The 22,280-nt window shown below is 44.4% G+C and overlaps 1 protein-coding gene across 6 annotated transcripts in view; it reads right to left on the bottom strand.

The window, feature by feature from the left end:
* The window catches only part of SRPK2 (SRSF protein kinase 2), a 170,810-nt gene that overhangs the window by 28,575 nt on the left and 119,955 nt on the right, over window positions 1–22,280 (bottom strand). For all 6 annotated transcript variants that reach the window (XM_058657422.1, XM_058657418.1, XM_058657421.1 and 3 more), the window contains 4 exons: window positions 7,419–7,527; window positions 6,849–6,936; window positions 6,568–6,655; window positions 4,516–4,622 (listed from right to left, as the gene is read on the bottom strand). In XM_058657422.1, the coding sequence (XP_058513405.1) occupies window positions 4,516–4,622; window positions 6,568–6,655; window positions 6,849–6,936; window positions 7,419–7,527 (392 nt within the window). The remainder of the gene's footprint in view (window positions 1–4,515; window positions 4,623–6,567; window positions 6,656–6,848; window positions 6,937–7,418; window positions 7,528–22,280) is intronic.

Genomic DNA, 22,280 nt, shown 5'->3' with positions numbered 1-22,280 from the left:
TCAGCCCCTTGCTAATGTACATGGGGAAGCAGTGGAAGATGACCCAAGGGCTTGGTTCCCAGTCACCCACAAGGGAGACTGAGTTGGTGTTCTAGGCTCCCGGCTTTGGTCTGGTCCAATCCAGACCACTGCTGGCATTTTGACAGCGAATCAAGAGAGGGAAAGAAGTTTCTCTTTGAATCTTCCTGTCTTTCTGTTACTCTGCTTTTCAAATAAACAAACCCTTAAAAAACACAACTTTAAAAAGACGTGGGAGAGAAAGGGTAGGTGTATTGAAGGATCAATAATGATCATCATTAGGCACTTTCTCCAACCACCTACGAAATGAAACCAGTAAAAATGCATGAACAGAAACTGTGGAAGTTTGCAAGTGTTTATAAATGCTGAGAACATCTCCAAATCTTTATAACCTCTGGGAGGAAACCTGGGCAACCAAGGACACACATTTTTGTTTGTGCAAACAGGGACGGATACTAGACAAAAGACCTTGACCAGCTTTTCAGGAAGAACAGCAATTTGACTTCTGTTGGCCAAGGGCCCAGGACAATTCTCAAAGTACTCCATGCTGCCCAGCAAACTGTTACACACTGGAGCTGCAAGGCCACGCTGGTTGGGTGTCCATCCGGCTGTACCACTTCCGATTCTGAAGTCAGCAACTCATGAGGGGCAAGATACTTTCCTGCTGTATGCCTCAGTTTCCTCTCTCATGTTCTACAGAATGACTGTCAGAACTCAAAGAACTTTGAACTACGCCTGACATAAAGGAAGCAGTGAACACTGTTTGCTTTAGCCCTGTTTACATCTTCCCAATTACCTAACGCAGTGGTACCATTAGTGATCCAGTTTCCTTGATGATAACACTGTGATTCAGTGAGGTCCATAACTTGGTTCAAGTCCTGAAGGATGTATCTGACAAGCCCACACTGCTAATCACTCCATGTATTGCTTCGTTACGGCCTGGATTGATAAACTTTAGCAAACAGGCGACGGGAAGCCACTAAAGATTTCGAAGGAAGGACTAGGAGAAGGAACTGGAACTGGAACAGGATGGGCTGTATGCCCTGCGCCAGACGCCGAGCGGAGGCACAGGAGGAACAGGAGCTCCAGCTGCAAGTGAAGGCACGAGGAGTGAATGACCGCCGCGAGTCAAGGGACAGCTCCAGAGGCTTCAACGGCCTCCCACAGCACTGCGAGCCGGCTGGGCCTTGGAGTTGGGAGCTGTGATTGGAGCTGCCGTGGGGGTGTAACTAGTAACCCTGCAGCATGCAGTGCCCGATTTCTACAGGACACTGCTTCAAGACCCATCTGCTCACTTCTAATCCTTCTTGCTGCTAACGTGCCTGAAAAAGCAACAGAGGATGATCTTAAATGCTTGGAACCCATGTGGGAGGCAAAAATGAAACTCCTGGCTTTTGCCTGGTCCAGCCCTGCCCATTGAGATCTTTTGGGGAGTGAACTAGCAGATGGAAGACCTGTCTGCCTAACTCTGTTTTTTAAACAAAAAAATCAATCTTTGGAAAAAATGAGAGTTAAAGAAACAAAGGGAGAGGATGGAACCATGTAAAGGTTGTTGCCTGGTGACGTACAGCAAGTGACAAAAACGAAAAGAACGGCCGAGCCAAGGCCAGCTACACTCGCCCACCAAGGTTAAAACTGGCCAACAGTGAAAGATCTGTAAGATCGGCCTATCCTGGTTTGTTCTGGGAAAGGGTGTAACAATAGATCTATCAAGGAGAGATCTTCCAAGTACTGCTCAGGAATCAAATACTCAATCCATAGGCCAAATCAAAAACAGGGGAGGGATAATGAATGTATACAATTAACAACGTGTAACAGATTCTAAGGGCACTTAGAAAAAAAGCCCACAATCCATAACAATCTCTCTCTTAAATAAAGATGAGTTCAATCAAACACAAAAGAAACTAAACCAAAGGTCCAGGACAAAATCTAAGTCCCAAAAGGACAGGTAATGCACACTTCAGTGAGGATGCAATTTCATTACATGACATGTTCAGTCAACAAGCACACATTCAGGCTCCGTTAAAGCCCCAGATTTTAAACTTTAGATTTTCGGTAAGAAAGGCTAGATTCTCTAACAAAATAAATCTCGGTAGTTCATCTTCAAATCCGCCTTCTCAAACTGCCAAGACTGTGTGGGGGTGATGTGCGCAGGCACCTATGGCAACGGCAGATAGCTTTAAAAGCACACCGGTTCTCAGACGCCGCAGAGCCTGTGTACCACACAGGCAGCGAGCTATTTCTGAAGCCACTCAGTATAGGTTAGAGAATATAAATCCTTTAAAACTTGCAGGATTTATCAGAGGAAATTCAAAAATTTTCCCCAAGTTTTAACAAGGTGATTTCTTTTTAGATTTGTCACTCAATACAAAAAGCAAAGTATCATTTGGGAAACAAACAACTTCGTATACTCTCTTTCAATGACAGCCGTAATTTTCTCATGAGATTTTGGCCTGTGTTAAAATGATGACTGATCAAAGGAACAGATACCCTCTTTTACAGTAAGAGGGGACAAAGTTTACGTGAAATGCTAAACATGTAAGGAGGCTAAACAGCTTCAAAGAAAAACCTAATATGGTTTTTCAACACTTACGTGGCCCTTTGGAAGTCTGCGCAAAGGCAGGTGCTCAGAGCCAAGCACCACCTACACTTGCCTCGCAGATCCCTCCCAGGCACTTGCCTCGCGCGTTCAATCAGGATTCACCTGTGCACACTCGGATGCCTTTCCGACGTTCGGACTGAGGCCCACACATCACGTCAGAACCCCTAGAGAGGACTGGTCCAAGTCCTGGGTTGAGGGGCAGGGAAGGCTCTCCATGCCACACAGCCCTCTCCGGAAGCCACCTGCCTGACACAAGCCTTGCTCTGCAGAAGAGCTCACGGGGAAGACCCGTTATACCAGAAAGGACGATCCAGAAACATGGCTTCATCTTTAACACAAGCAGTGTGGACCCGTAGGTGGCATTCACCCTGATCACAACACACGGAACGTGGCAGAGCACCCATCCTGCAGGCCACGAGGTCCCTCAGTGCCTCTAACAGGCGTGCCTTCATCCCACAAACACTTACTGGCATCTCACTGCTAAGCCAAATGCTGGCCAAGAGAACACTGGACATACCTAATAGGAGTACATTAAAAGACTCACAGAAAAGAGAATTAAAGGTAGGTTTACTTCTAGTGCAAAAAAAAACAAACCCAAAAACTTGAATCCCTATATGAGATACTTCATAAAGTGAATAAACAATGTATACTGTATGGGGCGGGAGGTAGCTTACCCCGCTAATCCTCCACCTACACAGCCGGTTCATGTCCCAACTGCTCCACTTCCAATTCAGCTCCCCATCTATGGCCTGGGAAAGCAGCCCCTGCACCCACGTGGGGAGTTCAAAGCAGCTCCTGGTTCCTGGCTTTACACCAGCCCAACTCTGGCTGTTGCAGCTATTTGGGGAATGAGCCAACAGATGGAAGATCCCCATCTCCCCTTCTCGCTCTGTAAATCTGCCTCTAAGATAAAAAAAATTTTTTTAAATGTATCCTGTGAGAAAGCTATATATATGAATTTCAAATTTCTGCACCAGAATAAACTGACCTTTTTCTCTTTTTCTGAGATTTAATCATGTATTTGAAAGGTGTAGTTATACAGTTAGTGCAGATACAGAGAGAGAGAGACCGGTTAACTCGCCTAAACGGCCCCAATGGCCAGGCTGAACCAGGACCCAGAACCTCCTCCGCGTCTCCGTGGATGGCAGGCCCACTGCCCTCCCAGGTCCACCGGTAGGGAGCTGCATCAGAAGTGGGATGGCTGGGACTGCAGTGAGTAGTCATAGTGAGGCTGGCTCTCCAGATGGCAGCTTACTCCACCGCACTGCAACGCGAGCCTCAAACCAACCTTTTAAATCCATTCTTCCAGAAACCTATGAAGAACCCTTGTACAATATTTCCTATACACCCTAAATAATTCTCATCCACTCCAACTTTATGGAGGTATAACTGACAATAAAAACTCATTTACTATCAAGAAGGTGGTAATTTTCGTAAGTGTATGCACTGTTCAGTGATTACCACAAACCAATTAATTTACCTAGTATGTGTTCTTGTGGCAGGAATATTAAAAATTGCCCCTTACAAATCACAAGTATTCAATACAGCACAATTCAACTAGCGTATACTGTGTAGATTATGCTTAGGTTTCCTTTGATTTACCTTCCATTAAATGACTTTTAGGACAAAAAACAGGGGGATGAGGGGACAATGAATTATTTCTTATTGTTTTTCTAAGGAACTCAGTGAGATGTTTTAAAGCAAGATACTGGATAAAGCACTTTCTGATAAGACCATGTCACTCATGTCAAAAGCAAGGGATACGTCAAATGTGAAAGACTGACACACCACCTCTTACAAAACAAAATGGGCTATTACTAAACACAAAATTGATTTAAGAGGAGTTCCAAATGTTACATGCGTGAATAGAAACAGCCACTAAGGCGACAGCTCACCTGCCGGATGATGCTCTTCACACAGCGCACGGGGAGGCCTTGGTAGTTGGACTTAATGATCCACTTGAGGAGATGGTGACCAAGCACCTCAAAGACCATGCAGACATCTGGGACAGGGTTAAGGGCCACTCAGACACACACGGCACCTGCAGGGTGGCAGTCGCTGAAAACAGCATCAACATGTTTGCAGTAAAATATCAACATGAATACTATTACATGTACTCAGCCACCTGAGGAAATAATATAACCATGCCCACTGCACCAACGAGGAGGGAGAGTGTGCCTGGCCACAGCCTGAACGGCCATCTCAGCACACTGCCACCCGGAATCACTTATGGAAACGGGCAAGATGGAAGCCTCCGAAGAACTGATGTAGGGGAAAAAAGGAATTCCAGGGCTTAGCTGCTCATCCCGCCTGCCTACATTTCCATTCAAGAGGTTGCTTAAAGCTCATGAGAAATAAAAGATAACCAAATGCCATAAAGAGCCATCGAATCTTTTCCTTCAGTCATCTAACAGTGCCTAACTAGGTCAGTGTTAAGGGCAGGAGCTCAGCAAGCCAATCCTCTGCCTTGCAGGACCAACATTCCATATGGCTGTGCTGAACACGCTCCCTGCTTATGGCCAGGGCAAGCAGCAGGAGATAGCTCGAGTCCTGTGAACCCTGCACTCATACGGCAGACCTGGAAGAAGCTCCTGAATCCTGGCTTTGGACCAGCCAATGCAGCCATTTGGGGAATGAACCCAGAGATGAGAAATCTGTCTCCTCCTCTCTGTAACTCTTTTAAAATAAAGTAAATCTTACAGAAAAAAAAAAATTTAGGATCACAATTTAAGAAATGGAAGGGTCTTTGTACCATCCTGGAGCCTGCGGAGGCCTGCTGGGCATGGCACTTCTAGAAAGCAACTGTGCCAGCGAGGCCGGATTTGGCCCAAGGCCATTTTGCTGCCAATCAAACAAGGGCTCTGCAACTAAAGGGAACACATGGCGTTCTTAAAGCTGAAGGTGTTTGTTATTTGGGCCAGATATGTACTCGAAGGTACAGAGCAAAGAACGACACAGTGCTTCCTTGTGATAAACCTAACAAAACCAGAATAATCTGTGCAAAGGTAATTTGTGTGTGCTGTGCCTGCCAGGGATTTAAAATATCGAAAAGTAAAAAAATACAAATTTTCAATCTTAAAAACAAAACAAAAAAATGACACGGCATTAAGATCAAGCCGTAACGAAATTTTAGGAATCCAGATCCATAATCTATTTATTTATTTGAAATACAAGAAACAGAGAGGGGCGGGGGAGAGGGAGAGGGAGAGAGATCTTCTATCTGCTGGCTTTCTCTTCGAATGGTTGCACCTGCTGCATGTGGTCAGGCCAAAACCAAGAGCCAGGAACTCCATCTGGGCCTTTCATAGGGATGGCAGGGCTACAAGTACTCAGGATATCCACACCCAGGCACATTAGCAGGGTGCTGGCCAGGAAGCAGAGCAGCTGTGACAGACCAGGTAAATGGAAGGCAGATAGTATAAGCAGCAGTTAACTGACCACTGGATGGCTTTTGAAGTACTCTGGTTCAAATCTTACAACTTCTACCTCCAACCCGTGTTCAGGAAAACAATTACCACTGTATTATCAGTACTATTATTCACTTATGACACTCAAGTTAAAATCTTAGATGTCAACATCAACAGAGCATTTTGTTTTTATTGTTTCAACAAGTGTTTTGGCCCTAACAAAGTGCCGGACAGCCAATGGGGCATCCAAAAACAGACCTTGGGCACCGGCTTTAAACAACAAAAAGTGTGGCTTCAAGCTGCCCTCTATTTTTTTTTTTTTTTTTGCATTTTTCTAACATGCTACTACACCCAAATCCCCAAAAACCCTTCAACTCCATCTAGGGGAACCACTGTGTAACACTTCCCAGGGACTTGCACTTACAGGACAGGAGAGCAGATACAAACCTACGGGGAATTAACACAACCCAGGATTGCTTGTTTGCTTGTTTTCAAGAAAAAATAATACACATCATTCAGCAACAACTGGATAAAGGATACGTATTCCATTCATGCCCGAGATCTTGAAGTCATCGATGAGCTGGACAACCATGTCTTTGTTCGGGTCACTGGGGTCACTTTCTCGAACCTGTGCACAGAAAATGGAATCCAAGAACGAGCAGCTGAAGTTAGAATCCTTTGCATTAAACCGATCAATACTATTTTAATGTGATTTTTTTTAGAACTTCTACTTTCATGTAGTACCACCAGGAAAAAATTTTCCCCACGTTTTCTTTAGTCATTAATTTCCCTTATAACATTCACATTTTCAAAGTACTTACACATTTGAGCAATTTTATTTCATCCAAGGCTGTTTCTGTATAATGCTGAGCACTTTTTACAACTTTCATGGCCACAAATCTTTTCCCCCTTCAAAAAAAGTGAATTTACTTACATTAGCAAAAAAAGAAGTGACATTATAATGACGTGTAGCTAACAAGGCGAAACTTTTAACAAGTTTTCTTTAGAAAAGCACTTTTCAACTTGTGCAGGCACAGTTAGACATGGGATCCACGGGTAAAGACAACGCCTTCATGCTTTGCTGTCTTCTCCAATTCAAGGAAGACTTTGAAAACACTGGCATTAGCACCTGAAAGTATTCCCTGGTAACACTTCACTTCAAACACTCAGAAAACACTGTATGTGCGTAGGTGCTGGGTAGCAGTGACATGTCTTACTGTAAGAGCTTTAAGCCACAGCAGATGCCAAAGACCTACATGTTATACATTTTATATCCGAACAGCCTCCCGATATGGATGAATTGCTAGAAAAACAGCATTATGCTAATACAAAGTACTTTCCAAGGCTGAACTTCGGAAATCAAGATAACAATAACGACAAGGAAGACTTACTGCATGTCCCAGCACAGCCACACAGTGGAGAAGTGCCCCCATCCTAGCTTCCTGATAACGTGATAGCGGCCATTGAAGAGGTCTCCGATCTTCACTGGATGATAACCACCTGAAGACAAAAAGGGTGGCAACGGTTCCAAATCTCAGAATAACAATAACATTTCATCTTCTTTGTCAGCTCGAGCCCAGTGACAACATTTACTGAATAACATTATGATTTTTACTAAAATTTCTCAGCATTTTTTTCCACTAAGAAAACAATGTTCTATGAACTATTAGGAAACATTTTTAAATTCAAAAATGCAATGAACCATTCAGAACTCCATTAACAATAATTTGAGTTTTTTTGTATTTCAGTTTAGGTGGGCCATTTTCGATACCAAATCCTGACATCCACAGGCTTTGTCCTCTTCCAGTGTGTCTGCTTTCCCTTTGCTAAAAGGCTAACCAGAAATGGCTACTCTGCACAGTCCGTGGCCACTGACGGCTTCTTGGATCAACAGCGGGGTGCATGGTGTAGGTCTTAACTTACCACACCAAACTACCTCTTACCACTTCCTCCGGTCTCAAACTCGTGCTCCTTAGGAAAGACAACACCATCTGAGAGCACGGGGCGGGGGGCACCCCCGGAAGGCTGAGGGGGAGGGGCGGGGGAGGGGCACCTCTGGCAGATCCCCACCAAGCCCCAAGGCAGGCAGGCTCCAGCACGCTCATGGGATCTGCTTCTATGAACCAGACAAGAAGCTGTCTAGGGTAAGATGGCAGCAATGGGCTTCCCTCTACGTAAAACTATTTTCTGGGCTTTTTATGTGTCTTTTATTCTTTTTGCTTTTTTCAGTTTCTTATATTTTTTCCTACCTCGGGGACATTTTTACTTTGCAAGCTTTTTTTTTTTTTTTTAATAATACATTTGTATTGTCTGAACCACTAAACTGTGGTAATTTCTTTTTTTTTTTTTTTTTAAGATTTTATTATTATTGGAAAGCCGGATATACAGAGAGGAGGAGAGACAGAGAGGAAGATCTTCCGTCCGATGATTGACTCCCCAAGTGAGCCGCAATGGGCCGGTACGCACCAATCCGACGCCGGGACCAGGAACCTCTTCCGGGTCTCCCACGTGGGTGCAGGGTCCCAAAGCTTTGGGCCGTCCTCGACTGCTTTCCCAGGCCACAAGCAGGGAGCTGGATGGGAAGTGGAGCTGCCGGGATTAGAACCAGCGCCCATATGGGATCCCGGGGCTTTCAAGGCGAGGACCCTAGCCGCTAGGCCACGCCGCCGGGCCCACTTTGGAAGCTTTTTAAAAAATTTGTTAAATTTTATTTTCTAGGATGTAATTTTGTTTTATTGGAAAGGAAGATTTATAGAGACAAGCACAGACAGAAAGATCTCCTGTCTATGGCCACAACCAGAGCTGAGCCGATCTGAAGCCAGGAGCCATGCTTTTGGGTCTCCCAGCAGGTGCAGGATCCCAAGGCTTTGGGCCGTCCTCGATTACTTTCCCAAGCCACAAGCAGGGAGCTGGATGGGAAGTGGGGCAGCCAGGATATGAACCAGTACTCATATAGGATCCCAGTGCACGCAAGGCAAGCACTTTATCCACTAGGCTACTGCACCAGGCCCAATTATTATTAACAATTTTTGATGATATTTACATATCTGATTAGGGTGGGAAGAGTTGAGGAATAGGGAAAAGCGGGACAGAGAAGGGGAGAAGCCATTCCCAGCCTCCCAACCTCATCTGTACCCAGGAATGGGAAATGGCAAGCGAGAATCCCCAGTATGGAGCATGCTCCAAGGGTTCTGCTCAAGGCTTCCGTAGTTCTGAAATGCTGTCGATGGGGAAGTCCTCCCAACGTCCCTTGGCTGTCACAGTCTACCTCAGAGCCTGCACTCACTCACCCAGGTGTTTGCTTTCAGTGCCTGCCTGGGCTGGTTGACCAATTTGCTGTGCCCACCATCCTCTGCTCTGGTACCACGTGTTCTCTGCAGGCCCCAATGGACTGCCATATCCTCCATGTCATCTGGGCATGCCCCTCACTGCTCCATCCAAGCCACTGACGAAACCCAGTTCTGATACAGGCAGTCCAAGGTCAGAACACAGATCCTGGGATTCTCCCGACGGTTGGCGTTCTGCCTGACTGGGTGTGAGCCCCCAGATCCCCTGCAGCACCACCCCCAGGCCACTGCAAGCCCTACCCTCAGGCCCCCATGAGCGGCTACCCCCACACACACCAGCGCAAACAGCAGGCAGCTGCACCCTTGCACACCAGTGCAAAAGGTGGGCAATTTTTATAATTTAACATATTTTGCTTTTTATCATAAATAATTTTTATTTTCTCATTTTTTTTAATCTGCAAAATCCTTTTACAAATCACTCAAGGAAGAAATGCTGTTGCTGAACAGCTCCGAGCAGGTGCAGGAGGTATCTCAAAACCACATCCTTCAACAGGCCTCTGTAACTGCCAGTAGGCTTGGAGGATGGTTCAAGACACAGCGTGGAGGCCCGGCGGCGTGGCCTAGCGGCTAAAGTCCTCGCCTTGAAAGCCCTGGGATCCCATATGGGCGCTGGTTCTAATCCCGGCTGCTCCACTTCCCATCCAGCTCCCTGCTTGTGGCCTGGGAAAGCAGTCGAGGACGGCCCAAAGCTTTGGGACACTGCACCCACGTGGGAGACCCGGAAAAGGTTCCTGGTTCCCGGCATCGGATTGGCGCGTACCAGCCGTTGTGGCTCACTTGGGGAGTGAATCATCGGATGGAAGATCTTCCTCTCTGTCTCTCCTCCTCTCTGTATATCCGGCTTTCCAATAACAATAAAATCTTAAAAAAAAAAAAACAGCATGGAAATTTAAGCTGTAGCACAGAAATCTGAACAGACACTGAGTTTACTATTTCTCAGTTTGAATCTCAAAGCCTACACAACAACATTTAGGCTTAACGATGTTAGCTAAGTGATAATAAATTAAGAATACAATATAGCAAATAAATGGCTTACCACCTTGGAGAACTACATCAAAACTAACTGAAATGCATGGGCTCTGAGCTTACAATACAGCTTTAAAGCATTAAAATATATATGGCAAATGTGGAAGAGAATACTGAGGCTTACCAAGCATGAACCAGAAGCCCTGTGCTAGGCACTTTACTAACAGAACCACATTCCATGAAAGTCAACTACAACACATGGTATGTGTCTACAGGGGGCAGGAGAGCAGAAAGAAGTGAAGGAAGTGCAGAGCTAAGCCCAGCGAGGCTGACTGGATCACAGATCCTATGTTAACACACAGCATGAACCTCTAAGACGACAGTCCCACTGCGTATCCCACACCTAGCCACCTGAGGACCTACTTCTGCAGGGACCCAGACGCATGTTACAACAGAAGTACTTAAGAAACAATGACACCCATCTTTCCTAATTCTAACCACACTACTGTAACCCAGAGACACAAGACTGAACTCTCATGGCAAAGCCCGTATTTTGTCCACTAAGAAGAAACACTTCCTTTTTTAAGATCTGAAGGCTGGTCTCTGGTAGACAGCTAAAGTAAATTAAAAATGTGTACTATGTAAGTGTGTACTGCTGCTCACATTTAAGTCTTTAGATTGAAAAAATGTTTTATTTACCCATAAACAGAGGATACCTGTATCACCGCCTTTATGTTTCAGATTCATATCTCAACCAGCCATGTAGTCGCACCATGAGGGCTGCCTTTGCTCTGGGGATTTCAAAGATTCCTAGCGGAGTCTAGTGTCTCTGTAACTCACAAACTAGCTGAGAATACTGTCTCTAAAAATGGTCGAGTACATATCAGGGAAATATAACTGATGTTTAACACAAAGATAAAGATCATGGCAAATATAAACAACATAGTTTTATTTTGAAGATGTGACATCTGTAATCTTAAATCTGTATTTCGCATTTTTCCACATCCTAATGTGCAAGTTTCTACAGCATCACGCGTCTTCTTTCCTTTGGCACAGAATGGTAGCCTGTGCCCTACAACTACCACTCGAGGGGCCAGAAGGGTGGCGCTGGCCCCCAGAGGGCAGAACACGTCAATGTAACCAACACCTGGGACCTGGACACGAGGGTCACTTTCACAGTCCCTGCACTGCCTCGGCTGGGTTAACCATGTTGCCCTGACGCTGTGGTACACCATCTCGAGCACACGAAAACTTGACACAGGCTGGTCTAAGACTCAAACTCCCTTTGGCTGCTTCTACTGGCTGCCCATCAGACAGGCCAAGGAGACAGACAGTAACGCTACTGCATGGCATGAACTCGCAGGGTTTTTCAGAGCACTGAGGACACAGCGCCGAGAGGATAAAGCATCGGGAATTGCAACCTGAATTCACGATTTGTACCCTCTAGCACAAAAATCATGTTTGCCACTTGAAAGTTTACTTTTTTTTTTAACTGATTTTTATTTGAAAGGCTGGCTTACAGAAGGAGGGAGAGACGGGAACAGAAATCCCTGACTACCGGCTGGCTCCCCAAATGGCTGTAACAGCTGGAGTTGAGCCAATTCGAAGCTAGGAACCAGAAGCTTCCTCTGCTGCTTTCACAGGTCACAAGGAAAGAAGCTGGATCTGAATTAGAGCAGTCAGGACAGGAACTAGCACCCAAATGAGATACTGGCACCATAGGCAGAGGCCCAGCCCACTACACCACAGTAATGCCCCATCTTCTTAAAAACAAATTTTTGGGGCCCGGCACAGTGGCCTAGCAGCTAAAGTCCTCGCCTTGAATGTGCCAGGATCCCATATGAGCACTGGTTATAATTCCAGCCACTCACGCTTCCCATCCAGCTCCCTGCTTGTGGCCTGGGAAAGCAGTCCAGGGCGGCCCAAAGCCTGGGGATCCTACATCCGTGTGGGAGACCCGGAAGAGGCTCCTGGCTCTTGACTTCGGATTGGCGCAGCTCCGGCCGTTGTGGTCACTTGGAGAGTGAATCAGCAGATACAAGATCTTACTCTCTGTCTCTCCTCCTCTCTGTATATCTGACTTTCCAATGAAAATAAATCTTTAAAAAACAAAAAACCAATGTCTGGGTCTAGCACTGTGGCTCAGCAGGTAAAGTGTCAGCATCACACATGGACATGGATTCACATCCTGGCTATTCCATTTCCCATGTACTTCATTGCTCTTGCACCTGTTAACAAAGGATGGAAAGAAGCCCCGGGCTCCTGGCTTCAACCTGACCCAGCAGTGGCTGCTGTGGCCATTTGGGGAGTGAATCAGAAGATGGAAGATATTCTCATTCTCTTTCTTTCAAATACATTAAAAAAAACTGGATTAAACTGACACACAAAACTGAATGGACTCTGAAATAATCATTCAAGTAACTGCTCTGGCTCTTCCCTCTCCTATCCCTCCAGCACACCCAGAAAAGCCACGCCAAGAGCTCCACCAGCCACAGGATCTTCGAGTAAGCCAGAGTAAGAAGCAAAGGCATGCATCAGACTCGGGAGTTCCTGCGTGGGAAATGAACTTAATACTAGCACAAGCGTCCACTTCTTTGCTGCCAAAGATAGCATGAAATATTATTCTTGTTTTGCTTAAACCGGTTTATCAGTCTTCTGATCTTGGAGTTTCAACCATGTAAAGAACTAAGGAAAGATTTGGGAAAGCTCTCCAAAACAAGGGAGCTGGGCAGGCATTTGGTATGGAGGTTGAGCCTCTCTCCGAGATGCTCATATGCCGTATCAGAGTGCCCAGTTCATGTCCTTTCCAGTCCATTTCCAATCCACAGTCCTGATACTGTGTAACCCGAGAGGCAGTGGCGATTGCCCAAGTACCTGGGTCCCTGTCCCCGACGAGGAAGACCTGAAGGAGTCCTTGGCTTCTTGTTCCAGGCTGGCCCAATAGTCCAAGTGGCTGCAGGCATGAGCAAAATGAACCAGCAAATGGAAGGTTTCACTTTGCTCTCTCTGCCTTTCAAATAAGACGAAAATAAATAAATACTTTGAAAACCAAAAAAGGAAAAGGTGACCTAGATAGAATTCTGGCTTCAGCCTGGCCTAGCTCCAGCTATTGCAAACATCTGAAGAATAAGAATTAGTATAAAAATTCCTGCACAGTAAAATAACACAGATGTATTCTATGCCACTGAAGAACGCAACACTCCCTCTACTAAAAAACAAAAGAATTAGAAGGAAAAGTAGATAGAAAACCAGTAAGGCTATGGAAGCTGCGAACACACTATCAGCCAACCGGCGCTGACCTGGAACAGCACACCCACCCTCAGGGCTGGAGCCCCCGGTTCCCGGACATGCTCCAGCCCAGCCCTGACAGCACAGCAGTCACGTGGGGGATGAACTGACGGATGTAAAGACTGCTCTCTCCCCATACTCTACGTTTCAAATCATGCAAATAATTAAACAAATCTTTCACGTAAGATCTCAAAGGATGATCTTAACTTTAAGAAAGCAGGAAAAGACAGTATAGCACAAAAGAAGTGCCGTGAGTGGTAATCCATGAAACAAACAAAAGCAATGGCGAACATGAAGACAATCAGTAAAAGGAAAAGTTTGTTCTTTGAGAACGAATGAGGTGATATCACTGTGTCTCCTTCCTTACGTTTTATCGTTATTTACTTCAAAGGCAGGCAGCAGGGAGAGGAGTGTGGAGCAGGTGGTTCTCATCCTCTGACTCACTCTTACAGTGTCTGCAGCAGCTGCAACCACACCAGGCTGAAAGCTGGGAGCCAGGAATCCCACCCAGGGAGGTCACAGGGACCCTCCTACTGAAGCCAATCACCTGCTGTGGATGCTGCGGATGCTGCGGAGGCTGCGGAGGCTGCACAGTAACAAAAAGGTGGAGCGGAGAGTGCGACCAGTGGGACTGGAACCCTGGCACTTCAACATGAGATGGCAGGTGCCCCAAGCTCTTTTTTCTTACCAGTAACTTTGTATATGTAAGGTTTCTAACTTAAATCACTGTACATTGTATAGCAGTTTATAATAAAAGTCAAAGTCTTCTAAAATGTTAGCCTAGTGGCATAGTGCATTTCTCAATTGTTGCCTATATGACAAAGGAAAACCAAACAAGGATTTACAGTAAATTTGATCGGTCTGGATTTTGAAAATGTTCATTCACACAAAATGCATGTGAAAAAAAAAGTATTTCCAGAGCATAAAATTTAGATTTTACATAATTATCTCACTATTTTTTAAATCTACTAACAGAACAAACATGTAGGTGGGAGGGACTAACCTTATCTTATGAAATGTTCAATTGTAAAAAAGAGGACTAATGGAATTATTAATGGAATGATTCAATCCAGACAAATTATTCTGATTTTTTTTTAATAAGACAACCTGAGATGACAGGGAAAGGACTAGTCAAAAAATGCCTAGAAGGGGAAGTAGGAAAACCTCATTTAAAGAAGAGGGCACTGACATCGCCCTCCTCGCCCACACCTCTCAAATACAGCTTGATTTATAAATTAAAAAAAAAAAAGTCCACAAAAGGCTCTGTCACTGCTGGCCCAGCAATTCCAAGGCACGTACAACGTGCTGTGCTGTAGACGGCGGTCGTGGGGCAGCGCTGACGTCTCTGCTTTTCCTTACACTGAACATAAACTACTCTCTAATAATTAATGTAATATGCACACACAAAAATGTCTTTAAAAGACAGTATCACTCATTAAAAACTCTTGAATGTAAATTAATCTGCTAATATAAAGTATGCCTTGTAACACTGTGAGAATGGGGAAGAGATCCAGAGGCAAAAATCAAGCAAAGGATAGTATTACAGAGTCATTTAGCCAGGAACTAAAGAGTTAATAAAGAATACTATTCGAGGGTAAGGCAGCTGTGAGGGATCTCGAAATGCTAACCATGCCTGTGTACACTTATAGGCCAGCCCACTGGCCAAGCAGCCCTAAATATCTGAAATGTCGGTATAAAGGCCAACAGATGATTCTGAGCCACCTTCCTGCCAAGTACTTACATAACTCTGAGCTTGGATCAGGGATGCTAACCAGAACCTTGGCGCTGGCATTCCACTAACACTGAGCACCCTGCCCTACCTGAGCTCACGCAGAACTATCCCTGCTGCATAGGAAGTGCCCCTTGGTGCTCCCTGCTAATCTGCCATGAACCCAGCCCTTGGCATCTGAAGTTTGGCCTTGCATATTTAAATGCTGTACTTACATCTGTAATATAGCCAGTGATTTCTTTTTTGTTATCTGCTCTAGGCCTTCTGACTCATGCCAGTGATGGATGAAAGCAGCAGGTCAGAGTTAAGGGCACTCCTTCAAGCAGTAAAAATAACGGGCTCCCAGTGCAATCTAATTCATTCATACAACCCAATAAGCATATTATTCACACTCCAGCTTTGATGATGCTTATAACCGTCAAATAACAAAATTAAAGACTAATTCTCCTTTCTACTGATGGTTTACTCACACGTTCAAATTTGTTACAGGACAATCAAGACTTTCAACATTCAAGTTTAATGTCACTTTCCAAGGCATCAGCTTACTGAGGGGCAGGGAGGGGCCTCTTTGGTACATCAACATGTTGTGAGCCACCGTGTGAGGGACCCATGCAGCAAGGAACTGAGACATAGAAACCAGTCAGAGGAACCAGGCAGGCCAGGGGAGCAGATCTGCAGGCCCAAGCGGCAGCTGATTAAATGTCCAGCAGACCTAATCAGTTTATTCACTTCCAATTTCTGACTCTCAGAAACGGTGTCAAACAAAATAAAATTTAAGTAAATAGCTGCTCTGAGACCTGGCCAAAAGTCCTCCTCTTGCACACCAAGGGATCCCACATGGGCTCCAGTTCTAATCCCCGCAGCACCGCTTCCCATCCAGCTCCCTGCTTGGAGCCTGGCAAAGCAGTTTGGGATGGCCCAAAGCCTTGGACCCTGCACTGTGTGGGAGACCCAGAAGAGGCTCCTGGCTCCTGGCTTCGGATCACTGCAGCTCTAGCCGTTGCAGCCACTTGGGGAGTAAACCAGCAGATGGATAATCTTCCTGTCTCTCCTTTTCTCTGTAAATATCACTTCTCAATAAAAATATAGAAATCTTAAAAAATAGCTGTTCTAAGTTGCTACATGTTTAGCAGCAAATACACTGACATGAGCAGCAGCAACTTCAAAACTTGTGTTTAATATTATTGCACTAAAGTTACTTTCAGTACACTATCTTACTATTCCAATAGAGGAAACCTATAAAAATATTTTTGTTGGAGAAAAACTGTCCACAGCTCTCTTCTGTTTCTCTACTGCTGTTCTGACCAGACACTGGTGGCCTTTGCTCTGAGCTGTGTTTCTAGAATGAGCACACAGGGAAGCAGAATGTCCATCTTCCCAGAGGCTTTGCGGTCCAGGACCGGATGCGTCTCCTTCACGCCAGCCAGGCTGACTGCGGTTTCCCAAGATGTGACAGACACACCAAGCACTCGCCTGGACCTGGTCCATGGCAGATTCAAGAAACAAAGGGAACCAATATGAACACAAAGTTCAAATTATCTGTGGGACTGTTAGCAATCAAGCCATTTGTCTCTGACCCAGGAAACTTGACAGCTTCACAAAGTGCCCAAGAAAAATAGTAGATGAATTTGTTGGCTTGAAAATAGGCTTAAATTTTACGAGCATCTAGATTTTTAATCAAGCTGACACAAAACTTGCTGCATCTAAAGAAAATTGCCAACTAGCTTCTCATTTTATGAAAACTGTCGATCACTGTGCATTTCATTCCCTGCCAGGATTACGAAGAATTCTGCAATATTCTCTCAACCTGTAGTGATCTAAAACTTCTACGTCCTAACTCTAGTCTGATTCAGTATCTCTAATAGTTTCTCTGTCTGCTGTTTCACAGGTACTTGTAACACTCATCAGGTAAGCAGGTGACGCCACTGGACACAGTATCGCAACTGCTCATCCTTCAGGACAACTTAGCAAGAAGGCCCCTCCTAGAAGCACTTCCTGATTTTCCTACCCCAGGAAAAGCCTGGAAAAGCCTGCAGGGTGCTCTTCATGCCTTGCTACACTGTTAGTTTCAGTTACATAACATGGTGCGGTACATCTCAGCTACTCATTCTCTCTGATCTCCCCCGGGCCAGGGTTTCCTTCGAAGGTACACCAGCAGCACCTAGCACACAGCACCCGCATCCTAACAGACACTGCATGAATTCACAGAGAACAAGAGAACCCACAAGGACAGTCAGGGATGGGTGGAAGACAGATGTTCTTCTGTTTCCTGGATGACATGACAGAGAGGTGGGACAAATGAGCTAAAAGTCAGTATTGAGATGATGTGATACTAAGAAAGCAGGCAGTCCCCAAAAAGACGACAGCGTGAAGAAAACCACACCAGCAGGGAAGCACACTGAAGGTGAAATAAAAAATTGTGTTTGATGATTAAACAGAAAACAAGCAGTACGCTGGGATCAAGCTACACTGGGCCCTGAGCACGGTGGAAAAGTTCTGACTATTATTTGCGGGAGGAAATTAAAGTATATCCTTAAGAGGCTTCTCCTAATTTCCTTTATGATCAAATGGGATACAGCGAATAATCTAATGTATCCCAAGTTTTATTAAAATAAAAATGCCAAATATAAATATTACAAACAGAAAATTATGAACAGAAAAAGTAAAATGTTTATTATACTGCAAAATGAGGATGTGGCTTAAATGTCAAATAGCAAAAAAGGGATTGAGCTATGATAATACTTGTAAGATCTTAAGCAGAGCCAACACGGGGTCCATGAACAATCAAACTGCATTAAGTCCTCCATACACCTACAAAATTGGAACCAGATTCTAGACAAAATAAATATAAATCTGGACTTTGTGTGATCAGTAATCTATTTTTTCTTTCATTTTAGTATTATTTTGTAGCTGCAGTAAAACTTTTCTAAAATATACTGATGCAAGCATTTAATTTCCTAAAGTGATCCTCCAGAACACTAGAGCCCATAGTGGACCATGTGGACAAACCAGTATCCACAATCCCAAGCTGCACTCTGGAGTTGGGAACACTCCTGATCCTTTCCTAAGCCCATGAGAGTACCCTGGAACACAACATTTCCAAGGCATCCGGGGGCAGGTGAGGGTCCTACACCTACACATAGCACCACCAGATGAGAATGGCAAGGGGCTGTTCATGGAAGGTCAAGTCCAGAGATTTACATGACCCTGTAACTTGGATCACAGGCTTCTTTCTCACACATACACAGCCACCTAAATATTCAATTATGTTCCATGTATTTTGAGCATTTAATGCCCTGCAAATTTCAGGTTCACGGGAGCTCACACACTCATTTTGTATCTATTACCAACACCTCTGTTATTTCTTAAGTATACGTACAAAATGTTAAAGAGCCATTTTTCCTTCAGGATGTCTGACAAAAGAATCTTAACAGCTACATGAAATACGTGGTTTAAAAAAGTATCCTTGGGCCCGGCGGCGTGGCCTAGCGGCTAAAGTCCTCACCTTGAATGCACCGGGATCCCATATGGGCGCCGGTTCTAACCCCGGCAGCTCCACTTCCCATCCAGCTCCCTGCTTGTGGCCTGGGAAAGCAGTCGAGGACGGCCCAAAGCTTTAGGACCCTGCACCCACGTGGGAGACCCGGAAGAGGTTCCTGGTCCCGGCGTCGGATCGGCGCGCACCAGCCCATTGCGGCTCACTTGGGGAGTCAATCATCGGACGGAAGATCTTCCTCTCTGTCTCTCCTCCTCTCTGTATATCCGGCTTCCCAATAATAATAAATCTTTAAAAAAAAAAGTATCCTTAATTTTAAAAAATACTCTATGTAAACAAAACAGATTGTTTTGTGACTGGGTAAGTACTGGGTAAAGATACTGAAAGGTACAATATGAGCTACGTATTCCAGAGGGATGCAAGAGGTTTACTCGTTTAGGTGAAGTTTGTTTTTTAATAAAGCTAGTCCTTAGGCTTATGCTTCTTCACTAACTTTGATTACTAGAAGCGAATTTCCTTCAAAAAGATTTCTTAGCATAATGATGCACACTTATCATGACCATTTACACAGGATCTCTGTAACTGAGGGTCAGGTTGACAGGACAGAATACTTCTGGGATACATGGGGTTTTCTTGAATATGTGAAATCACTATTTTTGGCCTAAAGTTTTGCTGTACAAAAGGTTCATAAGGGGAACCAGCACTATGGTAGGCGGGGTAAGCCCCCATTTGCTCATTCCACACGAGCAATGATTCAACTCCCAGCTGATTCCTGAACCAGCTCTCCTGAGAATGTACTTGCGACAGCAGTAGCTGGTGGCTCTAGAGTCTGGGCCCTTGCCAAATACAAGGGACATCCAGACGGAACTCCGGGATCCTGGCTTTCTGAGAGGCCGAGATGTAACTATCGCAGTCATTTGGGGTGTAAGCAGATAGATTTTAATCTTCGTATGTCTCTCCCTCTTTATAACTATGCCTTTAAGTAAATACGTATTTTTCAAAAACCATACCAAAAAAGTTTGATGAGCCTTAATTTCCACCAAGCAACTAAAACTCCAAGCAATTTACTACCTAAAAATCTTATCACTAGGTCTAGTGAGCCCAGCCTGCAACATTGATGTGCTAATTTTATTTCCTGGGCCCGAGTGGCTAAATCTTTGCCCTGCACACGCCAGCATCCCATATGGACACTATCCCTAAGGAGAAGAATCTGCTCATCAGAGCTGCGATCACTAACAGCAAAAGACACGGCCACAATGAGCAAGATTACTGCCACCTTTCCCACAAAGCCGCAAAAATAACTGAGGGTGACATGTTGGAACTCGGGGATAGAGAATTTTAACGAATTTGTATAAAGTCCATTAAAAACACTGAGAAGCACATACAGGAGTTTAAGGAATTTAAGGAACACCTTAGGAAAGAGCAATAATAAAAAAAATAATAAAAAATCAAGCTGAATTATCAGAAATGAAAAAAACAATCTAAAAAAGTTAAAAAAGAAAAGGCCTCAATAAAAGAGGCAGAAGAATTGCAGAATTGGGAGGCACAAGCAACAATGAAACAGTCAAAAAGCTGGGAGAGGAACTGAGTCAAGCTAAGAAAAGCATTCAGGAATTAAGAGGCATCACTGAAAAGCCAAATACAGTAAGAGTTATGGAAGTTCCAGAAGGTACCGAAAGAGAAGCAGGGTTCAAAGATATATTCAATGAAATAATACTTGAGAACATCCCCAATATGGAAAAGAAAATTGAGAAACAGAATACAAGAGGGGTACAGAATTCCAGTGCAGTTGACCAAACGCAATCCTCACCACAACATTTAATCAAGCTCTCCTCAGCTAAAGACAAGGAAAAGACCCTAAAATGTGCACATGAAAGAAATCAACTTATAGAGGAACCCCAGTCAGACTCACAGCTGACTTCTCAGAGGAAAATCTACGGGCCAGGAGGATGGAGTAGTATTTTCCATATTCTAAAAGGAACAAAAATTGTCAGCCCAGAATAATTTACCCAGCAAAGTTTAGTCTTTCACAGCGAAAGAAAATTCTTCCAGAGCAAACAAAAACTCACCTCTACTAGAGCCACCCTACAAATGTTAAAGATGTCCTACTGACAGAGAAAAGGAATAGCACCTGCCCAAACCAAAGGCCAATGTGGGACCATCCCAATAAGACAAGACTAAAATGAAAGGAGCAAATCACTACCTGTCAATACTAACCCTGAATGTAGATGACTTAAACTCACCAATTAAATGTATATACGATTCACATAGAGGAACTCTATAATGGAAATCGGCATAGCTGAGATGTGAAAAAACATTTCTGTGTTTCTCTCTGCTCCTGAATAAAAGATGGATATACAATGTATCTGGACAACAGGATGCTGGACTTTCTATCATTGTCTATACTTACAATGTCATGGTATGCTCAGCAGAAATGACGGACTTGTGACATTTGTAATAATATGACGGGGAGGGGAAACGAGAAGAACTCTGAGTTCTTCTGAACAGAAAATAACAGCAAGATCTCTAGCTCTCTCTCTGTGCCTTCCTCCTCCTGGTAACTCTGCCTTTCAAATACATAACCTTACAACAAAACAGAATCTATTGTTATTGTCATATTCCTCCATTTTAATTAGGTCGAAGTGTTTAAGAACACCCAACAGCATCTGATTCAATCATATAACTAGACATGTTCTCAGCACTGTAAATAATCAAACTAAATTATCAAGACATTCTCAATTATTATTTAAACACTGAGAAAAAAGGTATTTGATATGAACAACTACAAATGAATAAGTATAAAGATATTTGTGTGTGTGTGTGTGTGTGTGTGTGTGTGTGTGTTAAAACTAATTTTCCGGTCTCATTCTAAAGCCCCACCTAGTTTCACAATCCAGGAATAATGAATGCTTTCCAGGTTAGTCATCTTCAGAATGGTCTCACTCCTGCTTCAACATGTGTGCCGGGCACCCAACACTGCAATGAGACCGCCTCTAAGACCCTAAGCCCATCAAGACATGCACTGGAATTCCCGTCCTTATGAGTCTCAGTGAGTTTCTGATGTTCTGAGGTTCCACGGTACTTTAAACAGTGCACATTAATGTTGGGAATTCCATGAAGTATACATATGCTCTCTTAAACTGGCCTACCAGGTACAACATCTGTATACTCAAGGAAGACAGAGCACATGAGAAGACACACACAAAGGTGCTCCAATGGCAGCCCTGGTCTTTAACCTCTTAGACGTGTGAGCTTGCTGGTAATTCCAGTCCCCAGCCATGAGTCACAACAAGCCTTTGAAATGTTTAAGGCGAGGTCCTTCAGATGGCGGGAAGCAGAGATCTCCCGCCAGCTTTGCCCTCTTCCAAATTCCTAATGAAGAACTGGGCTGCAAGTTTCTCTGTCTCCTACTCTATCTCTCTCCTTA

The sequence above is a fragment of the Ochotona princeps genome, chromosome 32 (genome assembly GCF_030435755.1).
Source record: "Ochotona princeps isolate mOchPri1 chromosome 32, mOchPri1.hap1, whole genome shotgun sequence".
Taxonomy (NCBI): domain Eukaryota; kingdom Metazoa; phylum Chordata; class Mammalia; order Lagomorpha; family Ochotonidae; genus Ochotona; species Ochotona princeps.
This window is presented reverse-complemented; position numbering and strand designations above follow the sequence as displayed.